Source organism: Furipterus horrens, unplaced genomic scaffold (assembly GCF_987537825.1).
Source record: "Furipterus horrens unplaced genomic scaffold, mFurHor1.1.pri manual_scaffold_2, whole genome shotgun sequence".
Classification (NCBI taxonomy): Eukaryota; Metazoa; Chordata; class Mammalia; order Chiroptera; family Furipteridae; genus Furipterus; species Furipterus horrens.
Genome location: NW_028327172.1, coordinates 79,640,661 through 79,666,162, shown reverse-complemented (window position 1 = coordinate 79,666,162; position 25,502 = coordinate 79,640,661). Strand labels below are relative to the sequence as shown.

The window sequence follows — 25,502 nt, the reverse complement described above, 5'->3', positions numbered from 1 at the left end:
CTGAGCTCATTGAGCTTCTCCATAATCCATGTTTTGAATTCCATATCTGATAGTTTGCTCCCCTCTATTTCATTTAGCACTCTTTCTGGAGATTCTACCTTTCCTTTTGATGGGGGGTTGTTTCTCTGTCTCCCCATTTTTGTGACTCCTATTTTTTGTTGGTGCTTCTTAGAATGATCTGCACTTCCTGGATCTGCCCCTGGTGGCATCAGATCCTGTCCCAGTCTGGGCCTAGGCAACCTGTTGGAGACTTCCAGGGATCTACTGCCTTTGTCTTCTTTAGTTGTTAATCTATTCAATTCAGGTTTAAGGACGGTGGGTGTGGCAGCTTAATTCCTGTAGGCAGGCTTTTTCTTCCCCTCGGGCTGACGCCACTTGGAGGAGGGGAATGGTCTGCCTGCAGTATGGGGATGAGTCAGCACCGGGACCCGGTTGGCTGCCTCCCCAGTTCTCCCCTCAAAGCCACCACACCAAACTCTCCCCAAGCGTCTCTAGTCCTCTCTGCCTTTCCTCCGCTTGAGCCCAGGGTAAGTGGGGGCAAAATATTTTTGTATGTGATCCGCCAAAGAGCTCTTTTTCTCCAGCTGTTTCTCTCTTTCCGGCTAGCAAGAAACCCTGTGGCTTTTCACTTTTCACAGCTGGATACTATTTTACTTTCCACTCTGTTGCTGTAGGCTGGGAAGCTCAGCTGGGGGTTTAGACCCTGCCCTTCTCAGCTCGGCTGCTGAGCTGTTTCTCAGTCCCTTCAGCTGCCACCCGTGTGAGCCCAGCCAGCCCTTCCGGGTCTCCGCACTCCCTACCGGTCACGTTGTGATGTAGCAGCCTTTTCTGTCTCTCCGTGGTTATAAGACTTCTCTCCAGCTAGTCTTTGGTTGGTTATTCCAGATGATTTCTCCAAAATTAAGTTTTAAATCCAGACTAGTTCTGGGAGGAGGTTAGTGTAGCTTCCACTTACTCTTCTGCCATCTTGTTTCTCCTGGGTGTTGGCTTTCTTTGAATTGAAGGCCTGTATCCTTTTCACTACAAAACACCAACTACCTTTCCTACTGAGATGCGTAGATGACAGTGCCCTTCAGAGGATTTGCTTGTCTGCATAACACAAAGTAAATGTACCTGTTAATTTAGAGGCCCACAAAGGATGCTTTACATATTGAATATAGAGTAACAGTGACCTGGAGATCAAACCTCATCAAACTAAAGACCAGACTCATTTGGCTGTTTTGTGCAGACTACTAACACCAACTTGTCAAGATTGCTCTCGTGTTCAAGATAAGGTGAATAGAACTTAAAGATGTACAGTTGAAATATATGACTTACTGTTGTGAGAAAGCATCTTTTTATTGAGTGAGAAAGCCCTTGGAATCAAAAGGGTCTCAGCTCAGGATCTTGGAAAAATGGAGCGAGATGAAATTCAAGAAGTAAAAATAGATACTGATAAAAATAGGATTTTTTGGACATCCAACAGGTGTTGAATAAAATATTTCAGGAATTCAGTGAGCAGGTCTTTAGTGATATGATCTGTATTCAAGAGGCTGAGGATCAGAGGGAGAAAGGCTTTGGCCTGGGAAGCTCGAGCCTGGGGAGGGGCGAATGGTTGGGTCGCCACAGTGTGAGGCCTGAGAAAGGAAGCCAACCCGCAGCACTGAGACAGGTCTGCAGTTTACGTGAACCACCAGGTGAACGTTGGTGGGTGGAGATTGCCAAATTAATTTTCAGAATTAAATGTGAGAGAGTACTTCATTAAAATACACCATCAGTTCTTTGTCACATTAAAATATTTGAAGAGAAAGTAACATAATATTTTCCAGATGATCTATGTGGGTTATTTAATTTGTAGATAAAAGTGGATGTGATTTAACTTTCTTATTCTTTAAGCTGATAGATTTTTACCTGTAGAATTAAAGCAAAAATAGTATTTTAAAGATAAAATCATTACGATGCCTGTATTTTGCTTTTAGATTGGTAGATTCTAATTACAGGTATCTCCCGTATAACATGGTACTTCTATAACACAGTTTCACTCTAACACGGCTAAAGAATTGGGGGAAACTCCTGTATAACACGAAATTAGGGAAATCCCCATACAATACTGAATGTAATAAAGTTTTGGACTATATTAATCCAATAAACTCATCCTTCAAAGAAATAAAACCAACATTAAATGCTTGTTGGAAAAATATACGGCCAGAGTCAATTTAAAGTGAAAATCTAATCGAGCCAGCAGAAAACAGTATGGATAAAATAGTAGAACTTGCTAAGTCTTTAGGAGAGGAAGATTTTAACGATATGACTGTAGAAGATATCCAAGAATTGCTGGTAGAAGAAGAAACCGATGAAGCAGTTTTGGTGGAAATGATATCTGGTATGTGCCAAAATAACTTAGGGGACGATAGCACTGATGAAAACAAGTTAAACAGCTTACTCTAAAAAGCGTAAAGAAAGGCCTAGACTTAGCTAAACAGAGTCATGTTTCTTAAATGAAGATCCTTGCACTGAAAGCAGCACAAAGTTTAAGAGAGAACTTCAAAAGTGCTTAGCACCATATAATGAAATTTATAAAGCTCTCTCAGCTAAAAGCAAGCAATGTAAAATCACTGATTTTTTGCAGAAAGTAGAGCATAGAAATCAAGATAATGCTGAAGAAAGTTCAGAGGATGAGGGTATCTTGTCAAACACATTCGGTTAATGGAGCTTAGTAATGATGAAGAAAACATTACTTAGTTCATATTAATATGTAATACTTTTAATGAAAATTGCTTTAATAAATATTTCTCTTAATTATAAAAATATAATAATGTTTTTAAATTTTTTGGACCCTAACGCCCCTTTTTGTACTAGTTCTGTTTCGTATAACACGGATTCGCAAAACATGGCATTTGTTAGGAACCTAACAACCATGTTATACAGGGATTATCTGTAGTATCAAACTAAAGCAGAAGTTGGCAAACTTTCTACAGAAGTGCAGATATTAACTGTTTTTGACTTTGTAGGCCAAATGGTCTGTCACAACTACATAACTTTGCTGTTTTAGTACAAAAGCAGCTACAAGTATAGAGAAATGAATGAGGATGGCTGCCTTCCAATAAAATTATTTATGGACACTGAAATATGGATTGTAATTAATTTTCATCTGTTATGAAATATTTGCCTTTTGATTCAATTTTTTTAAAAAATTATGGTCTGTACAAAAAACAGGTGGGGAGCTAGATTTGGTCCATGAGCTACAGTTTGCTGACCCCTGAATTAAAGGATTTAAAAACAGCCACGTTCTTCCAAAGGCCAGTGGTCTGTTTTTCTCAGCCATCTGGAATTTTGATTTGCTCATGGGGGGCTTGTTTTGTTTAATGAAGAGGTTTCCCTACACATTCTAAAATCTTCTGGTAGTGATTCCCAAACCAGCATGTATCAGGTTCACCTGGGGAGTTTGTTATACTGCAGACTGCAGTGCCTGCTCCCTGAGTTTCAGTTCAGTGATCTATGTGGGACCCAGGAACGTGCACTTTAGCAGCTGAGGCTGGTGCTGCTGTTCTGGGACAACACTTTGAGAATCACTGATTTAGAGATGAGGGTGCCCAGCACTGTGGGAATAACAAGGTCGCTTCTTTTACTCAATGTCCTTAGAGTGTTGACTTCGCATTCAAAATTCTGATAGTTCAAAGACCTGAGATAATTGGAACCAAATATATAATTTCACCATCTATTGTGTTTTTCTCCATGAATTTCTGTTTTAAACACTTAAAAAGTAGAGATTGTTTTACAACAGTGTTGGGAAAAGATGTGTGTCTAGGAGAAATATAAAGGAATAGATATTATATATAGTACATATTATTAAAACATAATTATATATATATATTTGCCTGTTTTGATAGAATTTTTTTTAAAATAAAAAGGTTTAAAATTTGTCAAATGCAATTTCTGTATATATTGAGATAATGTGTATGTGCTTTCTGTGTGTTAACATATTGGATTAGATTAAGTAGATTTTCTACTGTTAAACCAAGTTTGCGTACCTTGGTTAACTTGACATATGACTTTGTGGCTTGGTGCTCCTCCAATCCTGAACCCCCTGTATCGTGAATATCCGTTCCCCTTGATTTGTCTATCTTCCGCTCACTCCTTTTCAAGGGTCTGTGTATTCAACCACATTAATCTCATGGCGCCACCTGGTGGCACGTTTTGGAAATTTCTGACTTCCTAGCTCCATCTCTTTCTCTTAGGGAAATGAGGTTTCCTTGGTTATCACTGTAACCCCTCACTCTGTTTTCTTTCTTGTGCCTTACATTCATCCACTTTCCTCCCCCATTCTCCTTTCTCTTGACCTTCATCAGATTAGTCGCTTTTCCTTCCTTTGCTCTTTCTCCCTTTGTTCCTTTATGAGTATAAATCTACCTCAGTTACGGTTATTCATGGTGACAGTAGTGCTGGTGACTAAGGAAAAAACACAGTAGTGCATTTTTAAATGACATTTGATACGATAAAGTGCCAGCTCTGGTAACTTTCCAAGTCTTTGAAAATACTTCAAATTCCCTTTAAAATGTTCTTAAATTTCAAGTACTATACTAGTCATCTAATTAATTCTGCCCAGTTTAACATCAAGCCGAAGTATAAAAAAAGATTATAATACTGTTAATAAGTTTCATTGTTCCTATCTTTCTTTATTACTAGCATTGACAAATTTGGAGTTTCTACTGTATTTTACTGCCAAGACTCCATTTTTCATTATGGGTTAAACTGCCTGGAAACCAAACTACCATCTATAACATGGTTCCTATGGGCAACAGCCCACCAGAGATGCCCTTTTGGCACATAACTGATTTATAGAGATTGCCAGTAACTGACTGTCTAATGTTTAACTCACGAGCACAGAAATGCTGTAAGCAATATTCTTCCCACTCAGAGAACTCACATATGGATAAGCTTGGCTGGTTTAGCAGTTTCTTTGTAGAGTTAATTGTGACTGTTTTTGGTGTCTCTAAGGGCTATATCTGAGATTGGCAGGTGAGTCAGCCAAAGAAGACAGACCAGAGAAAGCAGGGCTGAAATCGATCTCTTTAACCATTGCAATGCCAACAGGGCTGCAGGAGAGATGGTTTTTATTGTTTGTCTGTATTAACTCACACCAATCCTTTAGTGGGCAGGTATAGTATATTGAAAATGTGCTTATTCAAGAATAGCAACTCTTGATTTCAAAGGAGACACCACTAGACTATTTTGGGTCTGTAAGTCTGGTTAGTGCCTGCAAGACATTTTAACAGTGCCTAAATGAATCAAGAGAGAACCTCAAATAAAATATAAACCCTGTCTTATATATTATTCTAATAGTTACAAAGCTTTGATGTGTATGGCTTTGAAGTCCATTAGTCGTGAAACTGAATAGTTTTTGTATAGTTGCTACAACTATTAGAATTCTAACATCTATTTAAAAGGAAGATTTAAAGTTATTCTTATTTTCATATTGTAATTATGGATATTCAAAAGTAGACTGAAAAAGAAGTTCAAAGTTAAGAAGGAGATGACCGTGGCAGTTTGGTTACCAGGGGCCCTGCATGACCCAAGGTGATGCGCCCCCCCACCCTGCCTCCGCCTGACACTTGGCGTCCTTCAGTCCTTCTGTGTTCTTTTGCTAGATGCTTTCTAACCTCTTGATGTCTCTTTTAAAAGGTGGGGACCCAAACTGTATGCATTGTTCCAGATGCGTTCTTGCCAGAACAGCATAAAGCAAATGTAACAGTTAGGAAGAAGGCTCCCTCCCTCACTAGGTAAGTACATGTGGCAGCTGTGGCCAGGGCCAGCCCACCTTCCCATTAGACTTGCCATACCTGTCCACTGCCAAGCTGCTAGGACCCCACAAGATCTGACTCCTCGGTCAAAGGAGCTGACTCAGAGCAACCCCTACCATTATAGCATCTAATTCCACCCCTCCCAGGTTCTTTCTCAATGGTTTACATCTCTCGGGCCTTTTGCCAATCAAGAACATCTTCCTTCAGTTTAATAATTTTAAAGTCAGATAGTTTATTAAGCGAGATTTTACCTATAACCTTGGTGAAGTGATTGGACCTGCTACTTTAGACTGTTGGCTTATGGGCATGAAAGAACCCTCGTGATGTGGAGTGTTGCAGGGCAAGCTCACACAGGACACTGTGCAGCTGTTAGGTTTCTCCTTATTTTAAAACATATTTAGATATACTTAAAAATGAAGTGCCACACATGCATATTGAGTAGAAGGATTCCAGAACTGGTTCCTAAGCCAGGTTAGTATTATGCCTTGATCTCAATTTGGAAATATTTAAAAATCATTGATCAACCGCGATAATAGCCTGTTTTAAAATTCCTTAATTTCTTTGGCAGAGACTGATTTCACCTGTCCCATTTCTAAGTAAAACCACGGCAATGCAGCTTATCTGTAGATCTTGAATGGTTCATTTGACCTCCTCCAGTTTGCTAATGAAGTCTCCCAAAGTTCTATAAACCTAACTGCAGCTATACATGTACATATTTGATATAATACTTTAAGATCTGGAATAAATGTCCATTATAACAATATTATTTTTTAGATTTTTTTTTTATGTGACATATAAAATGGTCATATATATTTGCTTCAGGTGGGGGATTTTGATGTAATTTGCTTTTTGGCCTTGCATTTCAGATTGCTCTGAGATGAGTTGAAGGTCACATAGAATCTCTGACGGTCTGTAGCAGCAGCAAAATACTTCACTGTTTCAAATCCATTTGAAGGGCTTATGACAAAACATCACCATTGCTCTCTCACTCATTTTGAACGGGGTGGAATTGATTGTGAATTCATATAGTCCAATTAGCCTTACTCCTAATATTTGAGCTAAAATCCTTGGTTAAAACACCTTCTTAATGTTCCATAGATTTCTACAAACAATTTTCAGTTATTCATCTTTATTTTTTAAATTTTTGTAAGAGTTTATTTGAGCCAGACTAACAGCACATGCCAGGGAGCAAGATCTCGAGTGCTTCAGAGGATAACAGTTTGGCAGTTTCTTTTACGAATTTGAAATTATGGAGAAAAAGGACGATTATATAGATGTGGGAGAAAGCAAAGTGAGACTACAGGATAGTTAACAAGATTACATGCTCACTTGAGGGTGGTTAGGGCTTATTTCAAAGGTGTGTTAACCTAGGTGCCAGAAACAATGGACAGGGACTACTCAAGGCACAGATAACCTCCCACTAAAAAGTTGTATGTTTGGGCGTGACCACCCACCACGCCCACTTAGAAATTTATGATCATGTCATCCTGTTTAGCTATTCATCTTTAAATCATTTCTTCCAGTGCAGGAATTTATGTAACTCTTTCCATTTTGTTTGCTGATTGGCAAAAGCCCCCAGATTAAAATGTTCCTGATGTTGTGCAGCTTTTTGTCATTGACTTTCATCCGTTAACATTTTTGCTTTTTAGAGCAAAGCCTTCAAGTGATTGTGACTCTGCCATTGTCATCAGAAGTAGGAACATAAGTTTTCTGTATGACTCACAGGAAAAGTCAAGATCAGATGACAGAGATTTTGAATTATCCAGAGATTAATTTATTAAAGGACCAAGGAATTGGCTATCACCACATCACCTCCTTCAGCTTGAAATGTTGCATAGTTGGCAGCCTCAGAAAAGAAATGCTGGCCCCCTCCATAATTGATTATGATGTTATTGACCCAAGAAAAAGGACAAGGACTTCTAAGTGGTTCTCTGGTCCTTCTCCAGTCTTTAGAGTTTCTCCATCAAACGCTCATCCTGTCTTTCTATGGCGTATGGGATTATGGTAGTGAGGAATTAGAGATGGCACCTATAGCCACGGACAAGCCAGAACCATGGGCTCTTCAGGGATAGAATTACCTGCAGCCTCAGGTACCAGGCCGTATCCCAATTACTAATCAGCCCCAAAAGCTGGCAGTCTGGTGTATTCAGATACACAGGCTTCTTGCTCTCAGCCTTTAGGCCTTGTCCTTTCTCTGAGGCGCTAGGCTGATTTTAGCTTAGGAGGCTGTGTTAGACCTGATCTGAAGACACTCTCTTTTTAACCCCTGAGTGAGGAGTGGCCTGAGGGCAGAGGTGGAGGTGGTGCAAATACAATGAGCTCATCTCTTGGGCACACATGCCACATAGGCTGCTCAATGACTTCTCTTGTGATTCACATCACAAAAACTTACATGACTGTGAATATCTGAAAGGGAGTGTGTTTATACTGGGATCTCATATTCTCATCCTAATTCTGGATCTGAAGTTTGCACGATCCACTAGTTAGATTCCCTTTGAGACCAAACATAACTGTAGCCTGGTGGAGCTCAGAGGGTAGAGTCTGTGGACCCACCTTTGTCTGGAACAAAATGTATGTTGTGGCTTTGCATCTATCCCCTCCTAATTTAATAGAAAACTGAACCACGGCTAATGGTCCTCAGGAAATGTGGAAAGATTTTCAGGCCGTGCTCATGTCAACCCTATTATGGCAATATTTATGTTTCATGTTCTTCTTTCTTACCTAACTTTCCTGTTCACTCTGTCTTCATGCAGGTCCCTGGCATCAGGCATGTGGCGAGCTTTAGGATAAGGACCTACCAGGATACGCCTAAGTTCTGAATGTGAATATCCTTCCCCCAAAGTCCAGAATCTCTGCTGGAACCAGATGGACCTGTGTTCCCCAAACCAGGGCTCTTGCTGATGGTTCCCTCCACAACTGAGTTTACTGTTGATTTTCCCTTTCTTGCTATCCCATCTCTCCAAACCCCTCTCGATTGATTGCCTTTCCTAGGGACTGACCTTGGAAAGATGGGCCAGGACTTGGGGATTCTGTATTGCACCCACAGTCCCAAGCCAGAGTCTACCGCTTGCTGTCTGCAAGGCACCGTCCCATAAACATGCCGGAAGGCATCAGCTTCTCAGAGCCCACTTTTAGTCTGCATGACTAGCTTGCAAGGAGGGATATATGGAGAGAATTTCCAAGAATTTTCCACTCAAAAAAAAAAAAAGTATGTGAGTTATTTTTGGCTTTTAACTGAGAGCTAACTCTGGTGTACAGCTCTGTTTACTTGCGCACATCTGTGAAATCTGGAGACATTGATGCAACATTCCTTTTCCTGTCTGGGCTGTTTGTATAGTTGTATATAAATGTAGCAATAAATATATTCTAACATCAGCCTGGGGCATTCATGACTTTCCACTTGATTCTGCATGGTGATGGTATAAGCAGTGACTATCACATTCTCAAGGAACTGCCCTACTGACCAGCGGGGCTTGCCTGCCCCGTCTCAGGTTCTCACCTTCTCTGATTTCACAAAGCGTTAGTTTGGAGTTGGCCCGTGTTTGGAGAAAGAAGGTTGAGGAGTCCGGTGGCAGAGTTGGGACATGAAGCAGCATTATTAATTCACTAGGTGGCACTATTCTTGGCACTCTGAGGTGGCTTGAATGTCCAAGGACTGAAGCTTTGAGGATTGGGTGACAGTTTGCCACATGAGTCAGCTATTTTATTAGTAGTCACCCTTGCATCCTGCAAGAACGTATTGTACTGCAATTATATGGCAGGTACTTACCTGCCGAGCACAGATACTCCTTAAAGATTTTCAGAGAAAAGCACAGAAAATGTGCCAACAGGATATTGAATTTCCCATCTGAACCTGATATTTTTCAAGGATACTAAGTCTAACTGTTTTAGAAACAGTGTGCAACTAAAGGGAACACATAAGCAAATAACCTTTTTTGGCAGAAATAATGTTGTTTGTCTTAATGTCAAGGAGTAGTTGTTCCCAAAGTGGTCTCATAATTTATCTGAAGTCATTGGTTATCAGGTATTTTGATCACTTAAAAAATACTTTTGTTGTGGTTTCTTATCAAATTGCTGTTTCTCAGGTCTTTCCTCCTTTGTAAGCAGAAGTTGGTGGAAATGCATTCTGCCATAAGACCTGGGAATGCAGTGGGGCTGGAAGTTGGGTGTCCTGTGGCTGGGGTTTGAAAGCAGAACCTGAAACACCGCTTTTTTTTTTTTTTTTTTTTTGGTTTTTCAATTACAGTTGTCCCCTTTTCCCCCAATTTCTCTCCCCCACCCAACCCATGAAACACTGCTTTTTATGTATTAAAACAATGTAGACCGGAAGCACTTGACAAAATCATCAGGTGGAGCCCTTTGAACCACTGATCAGATAACTATCTGAATGATCCATCATGCCAGGTCTATTCTCACTTTCGCCTTTTAATAGATCCATCAGAGAACCTTAGGGTCAAGAGATAAAGAGTGAACAGTGTGGGCTGCTTCCTTCCACAGAAAACTCCCATGTGATTCCACTTGACACCCTTTTCTCCACATAGATTTCTCTGGCCAGGACTAGTGATTCAGGGAGAAAGTATTTAAGAAGACACATGACAAATAATCCATTGTTTCTGGTAATAGTGTGATATAAGATAAGGCCAATTATAGATAATAGTATATATGCAATGGTTCATAAGCTTGTTTATGGAGCTGTGGCGGGTTGAGAATTTCCAGACTGTGGGTGTTAAACCTGGATGTAGGTTGTGGTTCTGCCTCTAATTAGAGGTTAGACCCGAACACATCACCCCACCTCTCTGAGCCTCCGATTCTTCTGCTGGGAAGAATCGAGGTATTTTTACTAATAGGTAATGGTATTTTTACTAATGATTTTTAAGATTCTTTTTATTTTTTGAGCTTCTCCTTCTTTGGGAAAGGGAAAGGAGTAGCATACTTTTAAAAAAGAAATTCCTCGCCTGAGGATATGTTCATTGATTTTAGAGAGAGAGGAAAGGAGTGGGAGAGAGAGAGAGAAACATCGATGCAAGAAAGAAATATTGATCGGTTGCTTCCCATGTGCGCAACGACCACGACCGGGAATCAAACTCTCAGCCTAGACATGTGCCCTGACTGGGAATTGAACCCATGACCCTTTAGTATATGGGATAATGTTCCAACCAACTGAGCCACCTGGCCAGGGTGGGAGTAACATACGTTTTAGTGTTAAAAAAGAAGGTCATGGGATGGCAAACATGGACAATTGAGAGGCAGCAGAGAATTATGAAGATCACGTATTTTCAGGTACTAAGAAATGCATTAAGATAATGACAGGTCAAAGCAGCACCTGGTCAAACCACTTTGGAAACAATATGTTTAGCTTTCCATCTTCACACCTTACTGACTGGGTTTCTTCTTGGGGTCCCTTCTGCAAAGGGGCAGAAAGACAGCAATCTACACTTACCACTGGGACAGACAGGTGGACGTTGAAGCCTCAAAATAAGAAGCCACTTTTCTTCATTAACGAACAGGGTAGTACCATGAAGAGCGCCCCTTGGCGCTTGTAAACTGCTGCATTTCAGTCCTGGTCAAGCAGGCAAAGCTGACAGGTGCAGCAACTGAGAGGGAGACTACGGGTCAGCAAGGAGCACGTTGGTGGGGAACGTTCCCCGCTTCAGTGTAGAAACAGCACCGATTAGCACAGCGCTCCTGTTCTCTGGGCCCACCCTCAGCCCTTCGGCCCTTCGCTCGCAGGTGGGATGAGCTGCCAGACTGGTGGGCGTGGAGAGGAGCTGCGGGCCAGCCCTTCCCCCTCTTTTCCTGCGGGGAGCCGGCTGTCCGCAGGAAGCGCAGATTATGCCTCTATGGCTTAGTTTTCCAGAGCAGGCTGGGCTGCCACGCAGAGGGGTGAGTGTCTGATCTGAGGTTCAGGATTAGGAAGCTATCGCCACGGATGCCATGGCTTTATCAGTGATCAAGGAGCTCTGTGGACGTCACCTGCTTTTTCTTTGGCTTTACTTCCCAACTGGTTTGGCACAACAATTCTCAGTTTAAGGTGCCTCAGAATCACCTGGAGGATTTGTTAAGCCACCTTTGCCGGTCCCTTCCAGAGTGTCTGATTCCCTGGTGCGGCTGCGGCTGCGGCTGCGGCTGCTGGGCGGGAGTCCACACTCACAGGCCCGGCCGTGCTCGGCTGAGAGGAGTTCTAGTTATCCGCCCCCTCAGGCCCTGGGACTGAACGTTCTCAGGGCCCAGTCAGCTGGTGTCCTTCAGAAACGGGCTGGCAGACACTCCTGGTCGGTATGAGTAACTCCTACAAATCAATATCCTTTTCTAGCCCGCGGCCTTGGAGAGAAACAAATGGTTATGGATTACACTTATTTCTGTTCTGAGTAGAACAGCAGCGGGACCAATGCCAACCACAAATCAGCCCTGAAATGCCAATTTAAAAACAGACGCCAAGAGACGTGTGCAGCTCTCCTTCAGCACAACCTTGTAGAGTGCTGCGCACGAACGGACACTTCAGGGGGCTTTGCAGTACCGACGAAGCTAGTGCCCTTTGAGAGCTTTCAATTGAAATATAAAACACAAACCTTCGCAGATTAGTGGACAGAATCTCCACGAATGAAAAGCCTCCGTGGAATCAGCACCAGACCAGAAAGAGAGCATTTATCCCCCCCAATCCCCCTGTGTTTTCCTCAGTCACGGATCACCCCTCCCAGGTAAGTGCGATCCGATCCGAATTCTGACAGGGGAGGTATGGTTTACTGCTGCTGTTTATATAAGTGCACTCATTCAGCCTGTACTCCAGTGTCTGGTGCCTTCCACTCAGCAAGCTCCTGAATTCCTAACAACCACTCTCCCCAGGCCTGCCCGCCCCCTGCTCCACGCGAGCTGCTCTCGGGCCTCTGTTCTGGGGCTGCGCCCACCAGCTTCCTGCACCCTCTGCCCCACGTGCCTCCACAGAGCCGCTGTTCCGGGAGCCAGCCCCTCCCCCCCCTTAACGGTCAACAGCTGGACCTCCCACCGCCAGCCCTTCCTTCAAGCTTCCCCAAACCTCAGATTTCCGTTCGTCAGAATAGACAAGGCTGTCGGTCCCTGACAGCTCCCACAACTCAGAGGCTCATCCCTCGATCCCTGGGCCTTGGCGACGTTTGCTTCTCACAGTTCTGGGGACCAGATCGTCCCTGCACCGTTTGGAGCACGGACGGGGTCGCTCGGGCACCACTGCAGGGACATAGGCACCGGAGAAGCCCCAGGGGGTTTCCAGCGCCTCCTCCCAAGAGCTACACTGGTCTCTTCTCAGATCCCTTTCATCAGAAGTAGCCACAGGGGCTGGGAGAAGTAAGAAAATATTTGGTGAGCATCACTATCTCTGTTGCACCGACTTTCTTAAAACCAGAGTATGTCCCCCTTTCCCCTTTGAGAGAAGGAGAACTGAGTGATATCCCCAGCTTCCTCCCCAGTCTCAGAAATACAGCAGACAGCAGCGGCGGCTGACCTGGCTGCCCCTCGCTGCGCAGGGGCCCGCGTGACCGCAGGCCGCAGCAGAGAGGCAGCGCGGAGGTTGTGTGCACCAGGCCCCTTGCACCCTGAACCTCACATTTTTCTTTGGCACTGTTTTGTGTGTTTTTTGTTTGTTGTTTTGTTTTATTTTTCTGGTTTTCTGGTTGAACTAAGGTGAAGGCAACTCAAGTTAGAGCCAGTGAGTCATCGCCCTTCCCTGTCCTCATGTGAACAGGCCTCTATGGCCTGAAAATGAGACTCATTCTAATGCCAACTCTGTCATCTTCTGTACTGTGACTTTCGACAAATTGTTAACCTCTCTGGACTTTATTTTTTAGCAATAAAATAGTAAATTGATTTCTATAACATATTTTTTTCTCCTCAAATAGATAAAGTGTGTAGGTGCTTAGAACCTACAGGTGTCCTGTTATCCTGGGGCAGTCTGTTCACTCAGCCCTGAGGGACTTGTGCTGGAAGGTGCCCTAAAGGTACAAATGCAGAGACTTTGTGTAAGTTCTGAAATATAGGATTACCTGAAGGAATGCTACTCTTTATTCCTTCATTTGAAACCACTTAGAACCATCTACTGTGTCGTTGGGCCCTTCTCTCAGAGTGAGTGGTTGGCAAGGATCCCTGTTTCTGCATCGTCCACTTTAAGTGGCGCTGGTAAGTCCTGGGTGGCATTCATCAGTCCTCACCTGCTGCTGATTGAAGGCAGAGTGCAAGGCTGATCATTCACACAAAAGTAGAAGTTGTAACATCTTGCTCAGAGAGAGCTGCTCATACAGTGAGCCCAGCTATCACGTGTCGACTTTCTCTGTGCTCTGTCCTGGTCCTGAGACCAGCCAGGGAGGTCAGGGAGAGCTTTGAGAGGGATAGAGTGGGGTCTAGAGTCAATGGATGGCTATGTGACAGAGTGCTTATATACATATCATCAAGAATGCCACCTAGGTGTGCCCTGGGCCTGCCTGTGAGGTGACTAACAATGTCTGGGAGTAAAAACGGCCCTATCTCCATGCTGCTGCTGGGGACAGTGGATCTGATTAAAAATTACTCTGCCCTCATACATTTTACCCTGGTATGTGTGGTAACAGGGGCATGATGCTCCCTTTCCTTGCTCTGTTGGGAGAGAGGAGCTCAGCTCTGGATGACACAGCCAAGGTCCTGACTCAGTGCATTTCCATCTGTGGAAATACCCTCCAAATCCACACATCCCACACATCAGAGGGCCCAGGACCAAGGCCCCATTCCTAGCCAACCCAGAGGCTCCACCACCCCAACTTCCTGTCTACCCAAGACAGGGACAGTGGGAGATACTAGGAAGTGGCCGACCTCAAGTAGCTCATGACATCAAAGGAAGATTAGAACCCCTGGCTCTGAGTAGCCTGGGTCCCAGCTACCACCTAAGCTGTGCTCACTCAGGCAGAGCCACCGTCCAAGGCGATGCCTGGAATGAGATGCCAAAGGAGCTTTGTTGATTCACATATGTACATAGCAAACACATAATTCAAGCCCCTGCTTTCATGGAGCTCGTGTTTCCGACTGAGGGAGGTGAGCGATACATAAACCGTGGTGAGCAGTGCTAGAGAAGACATAAGATGAAGCACATCCCAGAGGTGGCTCTGGGGTCGCAGTTTACAGCTGGTGGCCAGGAAGGCTTCTTGAGAGGTGGACATTGGAGCAAGGACCTGAAGAAGTGAGGGAAGGATCCATGCAGGCACCTACAGTGACAAAAGCAGGCACCGAAAATGACAAAAGTGCCCTGAGAGGGGAGGGTGTGTAGCATATTTGAAGAAGCTGCTGGAAGGCCAGGGAAGGGAGCTGCAGCTCGCAGAAAGAGCCTGGGAAATGCCACTTCACCAGGGCAATTATGGCGCCGTTGGCCACGCAGTAGCCTTGGGAAGCAGGGTGACAAGATGAGACCTGCCATTAGGGAGGTGGCAGGAGAGAGCATGTTGGCAGGGCATGCTTCCTTCAGGTATGGTCTTGAGAGGTGGGGAAGATTCTGAAATGGGAAGCAAAGGAGGAGCAAGCCCAGGCCCAAAGCTGGAGCTAACAAGGACAAGCTTGGCGGTACTGAGGGAAGACGACACTGTCTGACTCAGCTGGCACATAGAACAGTGGGCTGAAAGGCAAGGCCAGTCTGCACACTGGCCTCCAAGTTTGCAACTGGATTGCTTTCATCCAGAGCATGTAGAGGACAAAGTATGTCCCAGTTGAATCTACAAACCCACTGGAGGGTTTTCAATAGAGGATTGACTGACCTTTACAATTTTAAGAGAATATTCTGGTTGCCCTGTGGTGAGTGGGTCAGGGGGGTGGTAAGAGTGGAATTAGCGTTCTAGAGACAATGCACAGGCCTGGGCAGCGATAGGCACTGGCCCCTGCTCTGGGCCAGGTGCAGTGCTTCGAGTGGTATCAGCTGCTGATTGTACATGTCATGGTGGCCATGTGGCAAAACCCTCATCCAAGATTAACACAATAAAAATCTGGGTTGGATTCAACTTCAACTTCCCTTCTTCTCCCCCTAGTGCACACACTGAGTTGGTTTGTTTACACTCTCATGGGGTTGGGCAATCATAGCAGCCTCCCCACAGCTGACCCTCCTCTAGTTTTATTGGCCTTTTCAAAATTGGGACCCACCATTTAGTTCCTGTTAAAAATCTTCAACATTTTTAGTGGCCTCAGATTGCCTATTTGCAGGGACCCCAACCTCAATATCTTCGGGAGCCAGGCATGACACAGTCACGAGGCCAGCAGTGGGGGCCCCATCAGAGAGTGCACACCTGGCCAGAGGCCATTAGTGGAAAGGGAAGCACTCTGGCCAGCATAGAAGCATCGGGTCATCCTGCCGGGCTTATATGCTCCCTGTTTGTGATTCTGGGTTAAAGGACCAAATCCCTGGCATCCACCGTCTGGCCTCAGAGTGCCTCCCAGCTTCTTCTCCATGAGCTCAATGATTTTGCCAAAACCTCTCTGTGCTCGGAAGGTGCTCTGTCATGCCTCCTTGTCTCTGTGCATGGTTTCTTCTGAGTTTTACATTTTCTGTCCCCCCAGAGCAATCAACCTCTGGGACCCAGGTCCAAGGCCACATTCTCTGTGACACAAACACAGCATTATCACTGGTGGCCAGCATCCTGGACCGCTTCCCTTTTTCCCTTTTGACTATGCTCTCCTCAGAGGCAGAAGCCAAGAGGATGACAGCTCAAGTATAGCCCAGAACATGAAGCAGGTGGTGCTGGCCATCAATTCCTACCCCGTTTTCTTCTCCTTCAGCACCTAATTTTGCAGCTGCTTATTTAACAATTGCTAAATGAATGTGTTAATCAATCAAAGAGAAAATGGAACTCAGCACAGCCACTACTCTTGCGGCAGACAGTCCTGATTTGGGCAGAGGGAGAAAGACTGTGCGTAAGAAGCAAGGAACCTAAATATAGGCTCGGGGCCCAACAGAAGTCTGCACTAGGAGAGGGAGTCTGACTTCTGTTAGAGAGGCTAGAGAAAGCTGTAGCACAGGGTGGCATTTGTCTGGACTCCAGGATTTCCCTTCTGCTGGTGAGGCAGAGATGAAGTTATCTAAGGGAGAGGAGCTTGCAGGATGGGGGCTGGAGGGATGGGAGCACTCGCCATCCATGTTTTGGGAAGGGTCAGTGGTCTAGCACCTATGGGGGGAGGGGTGGCACTATGGTGTGTCTGGCATGTTGCTGTGATGGGTGGGCTTTGAAGATTATTATAAGGAATTCTGACTTCATATATAGGTAGTGTGTGTTGGGAGTCAGGGAGTGGGGCTTCAAAGGCTTCCAGGAAGTGCCTCACTAGAGGGTTGACGCTAGCTGGGGTACAGGGTGGAAAGATGATTTGAGGGAGAGAGAAGCAGTGGGAAGATTGCGTGAGAAGTGTTCCCAGAGGCCTGAGTCAGAGCAGTGGGGTGCGCAGCAGTGGTGAACGCTGGATCTATTAAGAGAGCTGAGGGAAGGGTTTGGGAAACTCTGCATGCTATGAGGGAAGGGAGGGGAGATACTCAGGTCTCTGGCCAGAAAGGGAATTCATGTCTTTCAGCAGCTATCATGTCCCAGACTCTGGTGCCAGACATTCAGTGCAGATATCTTATTTCATTATAATGACACCCCTGGAAGGTGGGTTAAAAGTTTCCCTTTTTAAATAGATGAAGTGGCTGAGCTTCAAGATAAGGACCCACTCAAAGTCATCAGTATGGCAATGGAGTTACCAGACTGGCAAGCAGGTCTGTCTGGTTCCAAAGTCTGTGCACTTGCCACTGTACCTCACACCTCAAATTCCTCAGCAGCCACTAGCAGGGCTGCCCTGTGCTCTCGAAGCCAGAAGCCAGAGTGGTTGGAAATCACCACTCTTTTGACCACTGGTTGGAGGTGGGAAAAATCGATTCTTCTCCACCAGACCCTGGCTCCCTCTCCCCAGCTCTCCTTGCTGTAGGATTTTTCCACTTTGTCCAAGGCCCTGGGCGCAGTATCACTGGAAACACAAACTTTTGCTTTACAACCCAAAAGAGCCAATGTTTCAAAATTCATTTATTTTCCTCTCGGAGGATATAGTTAGCCTGAGAAACACTGGGTCTCTTGGAGGGCAGGGTTGGGGTGGTGGTGCTGTGACCTGAGGCTGGTAAGGGGAGGTTGCACTGGTTCCTCCGGTTACAAAGAATGCGCAGAAGGCAGAGGCAGGGGAAGCTGCTGGTTATGAAATGCACCTGCCACCTGGCTCCTTAGCAGCTGAGGAAGCAAGCTGTGGGAACCATCCTCCTTCAACTTCTGCTTGAGCCTCTAGGGCCAGTTGCTCAATCCTCGAATCCATATATATTTTACTAACATAACTAGAGCTTGTGGCTGGATTCAAATGTTCCCTACATCACCTTTACCTCTTGGCATTTTCTGCTAGGAATCTAGGAAGTGGCATCACAAACCAGTGTATTAAATTCTTGTTAGAGAGATGGAGTGGGAGCCCTCAAAGCCAGTTGCCACCTTCCTCTTTTCCTATCCCTGTGAGCATGATCACTGTTGCCCAGTGATCTCAATGTCCCCTGAAAATCTCTGGCTGGGGAGGCTGGGACATGGAGTTGAGAATCCTGCCCCTTCTGGTGACTCGAGTGCAGGAAGAGATGGTGGGGTGTGTGAAGGCAAGAGCCCAGGGCTACCCCTGATGCCTGAGGCCCAAGGAGGCTCTGCTCTGCAGTTTGTAAGAATGCGGGACTGGTGGAGGGGCTGACCTGCACTGCCCCTAGGCCAGTGGCCTCCTCCAGTCCCACTCACGTCCCCCTCCACTGCTCTCCACCTCCCTGCACCCAACTTGGTCCATGAAGGTGAACTTGGACGACAACAGCTCACTTGGTCTATAAATTCGTAGTGTCTAAGGTACATTCACAACAGCACAATGTGCTTTGTCCTGGTCCTGATAATTTGGTAAAATATATAGCAAACTCATAAATCTCCTCCTGAGCTTTTCATTTACAGTATTCCCTCACTTACTGTGGGTATTACGTTCTAGACTCCCCCGCAAAGTGGGAACCTTACATTTATTCTACACTCTTAAACCTACATAACTTTAACAACATAAGTATACAGTACTGCAAAATCCCGCGATATAGCAAAAAATCAGCGATAAATAATTAAATATAATATTTAAAAAAATCCCATGATACAGTGAGACCGCAATAAGTGAACCGTGATATAGAGAGGGACTACTGTAGTTACAAAATCATATTTGCCATCTCCCTTAATCTTTTCACCTGCATACTTGGAACAATTAGTCAAATGAATGATAATTACATCTTTGGAAAGCAGAGGGGCACAAAGACCTTTGAAGGCTGAGGAGGCCTCTGGTGCTGGTGGGGCACCTGAGGGGTTGAGGGGTGACTCAGGGGGCAGGATGAGCACTGAGACTGGCCAGCATAGGCCTCCAGACCAGAGCAGGGCAGGCCAGGAATTTGGTGAAAGGGAAATGCATTTAAACATTATATCTCTTATGCTGTCGGTATTCTGTCTCTCACTGAGCTCTCCTGAGGAACTGGGAAGGGAATCTGTTCAACCACCTAATTAAATTTTCTATTTCTAATCTTGGGCTGCATTTGTGCAAATAGAAAGCATGGGAAATGTAAATGGAAGTTGCTTGACATAAAAGGTCATGTGTTTGCAGTAGGCATTGTCAAGAGTCTGAAAGCTAAGGGCTCTGGGCATGGCTGGAAACATGAGAAATGATTATGCTGCCTTTGCTCTCTAAGACTACAAAGGATGCCAGGGAGTAGAGACAAGAGGCCAGACTTTAATCTCCTTCCAGCACAAGAACAGCCTTCCCTTCCAGGACACTGTGGGAAGTGGATTTTCTGAGGCCCTGAGCTCTGAGCCCTGGTCAGCTGACTGGGACTTGAGACAGGGCCATCACCACAGCCTAAGGACAGGAAGATCACTGGATCCTCTTTCCCTCCAATACAAGTGGCATCTTTGTCATGACTGTTTATAAATAAACAAAAGCAGAGTGTTGAAGGGATGTGGATCTATTGAAGTAGAGAAAAAAAAACCTCTAATTCCTATTTTTCCTAGTCTTTCCCTGCCCCTAGGTGATCATAGGATGTTTAAGTGTGTGCAGTTACAGTATCTCTTGTGTTCCTCAGGCCTAAATTTTTATAGAATAACCCATACCAGGTAATTATGGGCCCATTCTTAGTACTGTCTGGTAGCATAGTAAAAGGGGGGGGAAATGGAAGCATGTAGAGAGGAATTTGTCTTTAAACTTTAACACTTTTTTTCATTTCTAAAATAGGGATAATGCCTGTTTCATAGTGTTTTTGTTTAACTTATCTACAACATGGGCCCCTCCAATGTGAGGAGTGTCCCTATCAGCCCTATCACTCCAACTTCGAGAGTGGTAGTTATAAACTAGGAGAAAAGACTCAAAGAGAAAAACAATCACCCAATTTCATGTGACATCTCCACAGAAATGTGCATTGTCCACCTGAGGCCACAGAGCAGCTATTGCTCTGTCCAAATCATCTCTGTAGGTTCCTACATTTGAAGGACAACTTTTACTTTTACTCAGATCGGGTGGAAGGGGTGCAGACAGGTGTGATGAGCGTCACCTTCAGGAATGAAAGAAGAGCTCAGAGGAGGTCAGCAATGCAAACCATGAGCTACTGAGCTGTGAGATTCTGGAAGGTTTACCTTCTGTTTTATCATCATTATTTTTGTTATTCCATTTATTTTCCTATTATGATCAACAGAAAACTGTTAAGTCAACAAGGGCCTAATAATGGGGTTAGCAAGAAAATGGGGCGCCAAGAAGATCTTTGAAAAATTATTATCTTTAATTATAGTTGACATATGTCCTGGCTGGTTTGGCTCAGTGGATTGAGCGTCGGCCTGCGAGCTAAGTGTCGCTGGTTCGATCTTCCAGTCAGGGCACATCAGAGAAGGAAAACTCTGACTCCAAAAAACCTCCGCTGCCTTGCGGCATACCTCTTCAGGGGAAAGGCTAAGGGAGTAAACCCCGACAGAAAATCCGGAGCCGGAGTCCCTAAGGCGGTTTGACGTTGTAGTCAACACCGGCAACTCCTGCGGCGCACCTGAAGCCAAGCTGTATTGACTCCGTCTTTCCCTTGGACCCTTCAGCTGCGAAGAGAGGGGGCGTCTGCTGCATGGGCAACAGCAGACCCTCCATATCACCCTGCCCAGGCTCTGTAGCTTCAGCTTCACTGGAGAGGACACTCCAGCGTCATCGCAAGATGTCGATTCAACACGGGAGGAGACAGATACCGTGTCACTCCCGAGTCGGACTGCACAGCCATTCTCGGCGGTGCAGATAGACTCTTAAGAAGCTACACCATCGTCTCTCGAGACGGACGGCTGCCGATACGAGTTGACATATACAATATTATACTAGTGTCAGTTGTGCAAAATGTGCTCACCACAATAAGTCTAGTAACCATCTGTCACAGTACGTAGTTAACACAATGTTATTGACGAGACTCTCATATTCTCTGTGCTGTGACTTATTTTATAACGGGAAGTTTGTACTTCTTAATCCCCTTCTCCTTTTTTGCCCACCCCCAAAACCCTTCCCTTTCAGCAACAATTAGTCTTTTCTCTGTATCTGTGAGTTTGTTTCATTTTATTTGTGCATTTGTTTTGTTTTTTAGATTCAACATACAACCAAAATCATATTTTATTTGTCTTTCTCTGTCCAATTTATTTCACTTAACATAATACTATCTAGGTCAATCCAAGTTATTGCAAATGGCAAGATTTCATTCTTTTTTATGGCTGTGTATTAACCATTGTATATATGTGCCGCATCTTCTTAATCCATTTATCTATTGATGGACATCTAGGTTGCTTCCATATCTTGGCTATTGTAAACAATGTTGCAGCGAACATAGCAGTGCATATATCTTTTTGAATTATTTTCATTGTCGTCACACAAATACCAGAAGGGCAATTGCTGGATCATATGGTAGTTCTATTTTTAGGAGAACCTCCATAATGTTTTCCAAAGTGGCTGCACTAGATTACATTCCCACCAACAGTGCACGAGAGTTTCCTTTTCTTCTCTTCCTTGCTGGCACTTGTTACTTGTTATCTTCTTGATATTAGCTAACCTGACAGATGTGAGGTGATATCTCATTGTGGTTTTAATTTGCATTTCTCTGATGATTACTGATGTGAGCATATTTTCGTGTGTCTATTGTCCATTTATATGTCTTCTCTAGAGAAATGTCTATTCAGATCCTCTGCCCATTTCTTAATTGGTTGCTTGTTTTTTGTTGTTGAGTTGCATGAGTTCTTTATATATTTAGGATATTAACTTATCAGATATATGAGTGGCTAATATTTTCTCTCATTCAGTAAATTGCCTTTTTATCTTGTAGGTAGGTTTCTTCACTGCAAAACCTTTTTAGTTTTATGTAGTCCCATTTGTTTATTTTTGCTTATGTTGCTTTTATCCGAGGAGAGATATCTAAGAAATATTGCAAAGACCAATGTCAAAGACTTTACTGGCTATGATTTTGTTTTCTAGGAGTTTTATGTCTTCAGGTCTTACATTTAAGTCTTTAATCCTTTTTGTTTATTTTTGTACATGGTCTAAATAAGGTGGTCTAGTTTCTTTCTTTCTTTTTTTTTTTTTTTGCATGTATCTGTCCAGTTTCTTCTACACTATTTACTGAAGAAACTGTCTTTCCTCACTTTATATTTTTGCCTCCTTTATAGTAGAGTAATTGACCATAAATATGTGTGAGTTTATTTCTAGACTCCCTGTTCTGTTCCATTGATCCATGTATCTGTTCCAGTGCCAATATCATAGTGTTTTGATTAATATAGTATAATTAGAAATCAGGTAGTGTGGTACCTTCAATTTTTTTTCCTCAAGATTGATCTGGCTATTTGAGGTCTCTTGTGATCCCATATAAATTTTAGAATTATTTGTTCTATCTCTGAAAAATAACATTGACATTTTGACAGGAATTGCATTGAATCCCTAGATTGCTTTGGGTATTATGGACATTAAAATGATATTTATTTTCCAAATAATGAGTATGGCATATCCTTCCATTTATTTGTATATTTTTCAATTTCTTTCTTCAATGTCTTATAGTTTTCAGAGCACAGGTCTTTTACCTTCTTAGTTAAACTTATTCCTAAGTATTTTATTCTTTTTGATTTAATTGTAAATTGAATTTTTTCTTAATTTTTCTGATAGTTTGTTATTAGTTTATAGAAATACAACAGATTTCTGGATGTTAATTTTTTTATCTTGAAATTTTACTGAATTAATTTATTAGTTCCAATTGAATTTTGGCGGAATTTTTAGGGTTTCCTATACATAGTACTATCTATGCATTCTGCAATGGTGACAATATTAGGGTTTTCAATATATAACTTGTTATCTACAATAGTGACAATTTTATTTGTTCCTTTCCAATTTGAATATCTTTTATATCTTTTTCTTGTCTGATTGCTATGGCCAAGACTTCCAATACTATGTTGAATAAGAGTGGTGAAAGTAAACATTCTTGTTTTGTTCCTGATATTAGAGTAAAAGCTTTCTGCTTTTCACCATTGAATATGATGTTACCTGTGGGTTTGTCATATATGGCCTTTACTATGTTGGGGTATATTTTTTCTATACTCACTTTGTTGAGAGTTTTTTAAAAAATTATCAGTAGATGTTTAATTTGTTCAAATAGTTTTTCTGAATCTGTTGAGATGATCATATAATTTTCATTCTTCATTTAATTTATGTAGTATATTACGTTATCTTATTTGTGAATATTGAACCATTCTTGTATCCCTGGAATAAACCACACTTAATTATACCGTATGACCTTTTTTATAAAAAATATTTTATTTATTTATATTTAGAGAGAGGGGAAGGGAGGGAGAAAGAGAGGGAGAGAAACATCAATGTGAGATAGAAACATCAATCATTTGCTTCTCATACATGTCCAGAATGAGAACCAAGCACATAACCCGGGCATGTGCCTGGATCAGGAATCAAACTCGCAACCATTTGCTTTGTGGGACAATGCCCAACCATATTAGCCACACCAGGCATGGCAGTGTATGATGTTTTTAATGCATTGCTGAATATGGTTTGCTAATATTTTGTTGATGATTTTGTATCGGGATATTGACACACACATATATATATTTTTGATAGTGTTTTTCTCTTGTTTTGATGTCAGGGTAATGCTGGCTTTGTAGAATGAGTTTGGAAGCTTTCTTTCCTCTTCACTTTTTGGGAATAGTTTGAGAAGGATAAGTGTTAGTTCTTTGAATGTTTTGTAGAATTCAGCTGTGAAGCTGTCTGGTCCTGAGCTTTTGTTTGTTGGTAGTTATTTGATTGCTTATTCAATTTTGTTTCTAGTGATCAGTCTATTCAGATTTTCTGTTTCTTCCTGATTTATGGAATTCTATATGTTTCTAAGAATGTATTAATTTCTTCTAGGTGATTCAATTTATTGATCTACGATTGTGTAGAATATTCTCTTAAAATCCTTTGTGTTTGTATTGTGTTGAGGTAACCTTTCCTCTTACACTTCTGATTTTATTTGGACATTTTTTCTCTCCTTTTAAATAATTTCTTTGAATTAATTGTGGTAACATTGGTTAATAAAATTATAAAAACTTCAGGTGTAAAATTCTATAATACACCATCTATATACTGAATTGTATGTTCCCCATCCCAAATCAAATTTCCTTCTATTACCATTTATCCCCCATATACCCTCTTCTACCTCCTCTCATTCCCCTTTCCCTCCGGTAATCACCATGGTGTTTTCTGTGTCTATGATGGGTTTTTTCTTTGCTTAATCCCTTCACCTTTTTCACCCAGTCCCTGAACACTCCTCTCCTCTGACAGCTGTCAGTGTGTTGTCTGTTTCTACAAGTCAGTTTCTATTTTTTTGTAAGTTTATTTTTATCATTAGGGTCCATATATAAGTGAAATCATATGGTACTTGTCTTTCTCTGACTGGCTCATTTCACTTAGCACAATACTCTCTAGGTCCATCCATGCTGTCCCAAAAGATAAGAGTTCCTTCATTTTTATTGCTGAGTAGTATTCCATTTTTATCCCTGGCTGGTTTGGCTCAGTGGATTGAGCGTCAGCCTGCGAGCTAAGTGTCGCTGGTTCGATCTTCCAGTCAGGGCACACCAGAGAAGGAAAACTCTGACTCCAAAAAACCTCCACTGCCTTGCGGCATACCTCTTCAGGGGAAAGGCTAAGGGAGTAAACCCCGACAGAAAATCCGGAGCCGGAGTCCCTAAGGCAGTTTGACGTTGTAGTCAACACCGGCAACTCCTGCGGCGCACCTGAAGCCAAGCTGTATTGACTCCGTCTTTCCCTTGGACCCTTCAGCTGCGAAGAGAGGGGGGGTCTGCTGCATGGGCAACAGCAGACCCTCCATATCACCCTGCCCAGGCTCTGTAGCTTCAGCTTCACTGGAGAGGACACTCCAGCGTCATCGTAAGATGTCGATTCAACACGGGAGGAGACAGATACCGTGTCACTCCCGAGTCGGACTGCACAGCCATTCTCGGCGGTGCAGATAGACTCTTAAGAAGCTACACCATCGTCTCTCGAGACGGACGGCTGCCGACGACGAGTATTCCATTTTGTAAATGTACCACACTTTTTTTCTCCACTCATCCTGGTTATTGTAAATAATGTTGCAATGAACATAAGGGTACATATACTTTTTCAAACTAGTGTTTCAAG

The 25,502-nt window shown here is 43.3% G+C and overlaps 1 protein-coding gene across 2 annotated transcripts in view; it reads left to right on the top strand.

The window, feature by feature from the left end:
• LOC150018882 (radixin) overlaps window positions 1-9,146 on the top strand; it is a 120,668-nt gene extending 111,522 nt beyond the window's left edge. For both annotated transcript variants that reach the window (XM_090265899.1, XM_090265898.1), the window contains 2 exons: window positions 5,662-5,759; window positions 8,534-9,146. In XM_090265899.1, the coding sequence (XP_090122025.1) occupies window positions 5,662-5,728 (67 nt within the window). In that variant the 3' untranslated portion in view covers window positions 5,729-5,759; window positions 8,534-9,146. The remainder of the gene's footprint in view (window positions 1-5,661; window positions 5,760-8,533) is intronic.
• The last annotated feature ends 16,356 nt before the right edge of the window (window positions 9,147-25,502 follow it).